This window comes from Lissotriton vulgaris, chromosome 8 (assembly GCF_964263255.1).
Source record: "Lissotriton vulgaris chromosome 8, aLisVul1.2, whole genome shotgun sequence".
NCBI lineage: Eukaryota > Metazoa > Chordata > Amphibia > Caudata > Salamandridae > Lissotriton > Lissotriton vulgaris.
The window spans coordinates 855,929,635-855,933,939 of NC_141696.1; the positions used below are offsets into that span (position 1 = coordinate 855,929,635).

The 4,305-nt window shown below is 43.3% G+C and overlaps 1 protein-coding gene across 1 annotated transcript; it reads left to right on the forward strand.

Annotated features, from left to right (window-relative positions):
- Nucleotides 1-3,122: 3,122 nt before the first annotated feature.
- Nucleotides 3,123-4,043, forward strand: LOC147698109 (uncharacterized). Its single transcript, XM_086933395.1, has one exon. The coding sequence runs from the start codon at nucleotides 3,123-3,125 to the stop codon at nucleotides 4,041-4,043; it is 921 nt and encodes a 306-aa protein (XP_086789521.1).
- The last annotated feature ends 262 nt before the right edge of the window (nucleotides 4,044-4,305 follow it).

Sequence of the window (4,305 nt, forward strand, 5' to 3'; positions counted from 1 at the left end):
GCAAGTTCATTAGTTATAGCATCTGTATTCATGGACCCATTGGTGGCAGCAGTTCATAATCCACAGGAAGGACATCATTACTTTATTGGTGGGCAGGAGCTGAATGCCCTGAAACAATTTTATTCTGTCAGGTGATTTGCGGCGTGTACCTTGGAATATCACAAAACCCAGGTAAGTCACCTCTTTTTTTTACAGCACTGGCATTTTGACAATGAGGCTTCTTTTCTGGAGGTAGTTCAGCAGAGCTACAGTATTTTTTCACAGGCTTTCACAGGCCTCAAGTGATGGAGATGTCACAAGAAGGTCATTAGTCGACTCTAGACGATGCTACCACCTTCCAGGCATAGGTGGTCCAAGTCTCTCTTTACTGCCTGCGCATTGACATTGGAACTCACAGTGAACGAAGTGGACTTGGTATCCCAGTATGACGGCAAAAGGCTTTCACCCTGTGAATGGACTTTAATGCTATAACCCACTGAGGAGAGAAACATACTCTGCCTCTACAGGTATAAAGATAATATAGTACTGGTGTCAGGCACAACTGGCTCTAAGGGAACCACAAGTTCATAAGGTAATCACTTTATGGGGACAATATGTTATCACCACCCTCTCTTTTTTTTATTAAAATGAGGGCATTTATCCAAAACCTCTCCGTTCCCTAGATCTATAACCTTATTGTTAGTTATGTGTACATCCATCCATTTCCTTTTCATATGTAACAAACTGCAGTCTAACAGCATCAGTCATCAACTCTCAACATATCCACACGTGCTCTACAGGGGTTGTGTACAACAGAGAATCCTTACTGAAGCTGCAAGCAGTAAGTGCCCTGTTCTAACCTATCCTTAGGTATTTGTGAGTAAATTCTATTTATATATATATATATATATATATATATATATATATATATATATATATATATATATATATATATATATCCAACCAAACAAGTCGCTGTAGACCCCTGCCGCTTGTCAAAGGCGGGCCTCGGATGGGATAGCGAGTCCCAATGTATCCAACCAAAACCTTCTCCAGTAAAGAAAAAGAGATCCGGGCCACTTGAAAGTGCAAAGCGTAATTTTATTCAATGGCTTTCTCGACGCGTTTCGCAGTCAATTCTGCTTTTTCACGAGACAGAAACCAAACAGGAAGTGCTGAATAAATACAGTCACATGGTATTGAATTCATACTCATGGAAAACAGACTACAGGTAAATTCACGGGCTGAGTCCGGTGTAAACAAAGACTCGCTGTGCAACAGAATGGACACATTAAGGCTATGGTACATATGCAACCAAGATTAAAGTTGCTGATTTGCAGTCTTAAAAAATAATAAATTGTATTAGCTCACATTGAATACTACTCATGAAGCCCCAGTGGGCACAGTGATCGCACAAAATTGCGTGCAATGGTTGTCCGATTACAAGTTAAAATTAAATGCAACCAAAGGCTGGAAGCATTGTAATCGTCATTCAGTGAGTAGTTATGCCCCAGTGGGCACCATGACAGCCTTGAATTCATTCATTCGTACTGTCGAAACATCTTCAAGCATGCGAAGCCTTATGTGATTGCGCCCAAGTGGGCAAAAACAAATTGTTCCAAAGTTTCACAATTCAGCGAAGTCCATTCATACATTTCATGCTCATCTGAGGCTCCTAATAATCGGACAGATTCCCAAAATTGGTCACCAGGCAACTCTGTAAACCAAAAAAATGAGAAATATGCAATCAGTGACTGTAATATAAGTGATAAAGTGATAAAGAAAACAGTATTAGTTAAAAAACGGCAGATATATACACAGACAAACCGACAAGTTAACCTAAATGCACACTCAGTTCCTCATGTAAATTATGGCCATTTGGTTGGGTGGTCCTATACTTGATGATTAGTCTAGATTCAAGTCTCCTCATCTCCTTGATGCGGTCTCCCCCTCTTTCCCTTAAAGGGACTGTCTCCAGTACACAGAATGATAGCAAGTTCGCATTGCTCTTATGGTGCGTTGCGAAATGCCTAGCAATGGGATATTGCTTATCTCCATTGGTTATGGCTCGCATGTGTTCGAGCACTCTTTTCTTGGCCTGGTGTTTGGAGCTGCCGATGTTCACTTGGGCGCAATCACATAAGGCTTCGCATGCTTGAAGATGTTTCGACAGTACGAATGAATGAATTCAAGGCTGTCATGGTGCCCACTGGGGCATAACTACTCACTGAATGACGATTACAATGCTTCCAGCCTTTGGTTGCATTTAATTTTAACTTGTAATCGGACAACCATTGCACGCAATTTTGTGCGATCACTGTGCCCACTGGGGCTTCATGAGTAGTATTCAATGTGAGCTAATACAATTTATTATTTTTTAAGACTGCAAATCAGCAACTTTAATCTTGGTTGCATATGTACCATAGCCTTAATGTGTCCATTCTGTTGCACAGCGAGTCTTTGTTTACACCGGACTCAGCCCGTGAATTTACCTGTAGTCTGTTTTCCATGAGTATGAATTCAATACCATGTGACTGTATTTATTCAGCACTTCCTGTTTGGTTTCTGTCTCGTGAAAAAGCAGAATTGACTGCGAAACGCGTCGAGAAAGCCATTGAATAAAATTACGCTTTGCACTTTCAAGTGGCCCGGATCTCTTTTTCTTTACTGGAGAAGGTTTTGGTTGGATACATTGGGACTCGCTATCCCATCCGAGGCCCGCCTTTGACAAGCGGCAGGGGTCTACAGCGACTTGTTTGGTTGGATGTTTTTGAAAAAGAACCCCGCCCGCCCTTCTGAACCCGGACACGGCAACATTGTGTCAACGCTGGTTACAAACAACGGACAAACCCTTGGGAAAATATATCTCCAAATCAGTAATGGAGGACAACTTTAGTACGAGCAGAAACGCCTATCCAGTCTTCGCCAGCTGCATTGGTGAGTGCCTGTGTATTCTGTCGTATTCCGTTACTGACGTATGTTTGTGTAATACCGTCGATCACGAGCCACAACATCACAGCGTTTTTGTTCAGAGAGGCTTAAGGCTTGATACACGTTACGTATACCGTTGCGTGAGTGTGTCACGAATGCAAAGCAGGCGGAAGCTCATATTTCCCGCATGCACCTAAAAAACTGTACTAATAATGGCTTCTAGTAGGAACCAACGGCGGTATGAAGCAGCAAGCCGCATGTTTACCGAACTTGACTCACCCACCTCCAGCAATACCTCTGAGAATGTGAATCAGAGGAGCACTGGCCCAAATAAACAGAACCTTTGGAATGCCTTGTGGAAGCTATTGGTGGCAGAACAAAGCAAATGGTGGGAAGCCACCACACTTCAAAAATATATTGAAGTAGACAGAGTACCAAGGGGGTTGAGGATCTACACCACGCCGACCCTCGCAGACCCGGACCCGGACATGGTGGAAGAATGGGCGGGGAACAGTCACGAATGTTCTATGAGAATGCTCAAAATTCTCGTGAAATATGCAAATAAACACTGTGAAAAATTGGCTTCAGAGATTGAGGCCATTACAAACCAGTTAAAAAGCCTTTACGAGAATGAAAAGGACTTTGATAGCGAAATGGCAAAGTTTGAAATTAAGCTTGAAAAACTGGAGAAAGAAATACGTGACAAAAAAGAAAGTAAATTCATACGAGACCGCAATGACTATGAGCGCGGCCAAGTGTTGACCTTTGCCAAAAGATACGATCATTTGCGATCAGTCACCATACAGGAGTCTACACCATCTCCTTCTTCCAACGGAACAAATGCCACAAAAGCAAGGGATCCTGTTGATTCAAGGGAACAAGCCGCAGCCCCAGCTGGGCCAAGCACACTACCAGCACAGAATCCTGAGCTTATGAGCCCAAAAGAGAAGATTTTAATGGAGTTCGCTATGGTAGCCCAGGGAAGACTAACTGGGCAAAACAAACCATCCGGAGGAGGAAAAGGACGAGGTCAAGGCGGGAAAGGCGCCGGAAGAAACAACGTGAACATGAACACCAGCAACATATCGAGCCCAGTGGGATCCAGGACAAGGGGCCAAAGGAGAGGAAAATAATGGAGTCTAACACAATCATCAACTTATCTACCAGGGAGCTGAACACGGCTGAGAGAGAGGTACTTTCCTTAGGATTATCCTTCTGCCCCACCTCCTCCTTTGACTATACCCAAAGTCGTATTGATCTCTTTTATTTTACTCGTAAGTTGCGCCTTAAGAAGTGGCATGCCACGAAACTCTCCACTGAGACCCGCGAGTCTGTACAACTGCCCACCAGTATCACAGGTGAAGATGTGGAAACGCTGCATCTACTCCATGAACT

Coding starts and splice junctions, on each gene's coding strand:
- LOC147698109 (XM_086933395.1), top strand. CDS start 3,123: ATGGCTTCTAGTAGGAACCAACGGCGGTATGAAGCAGCAAGCCGCATG.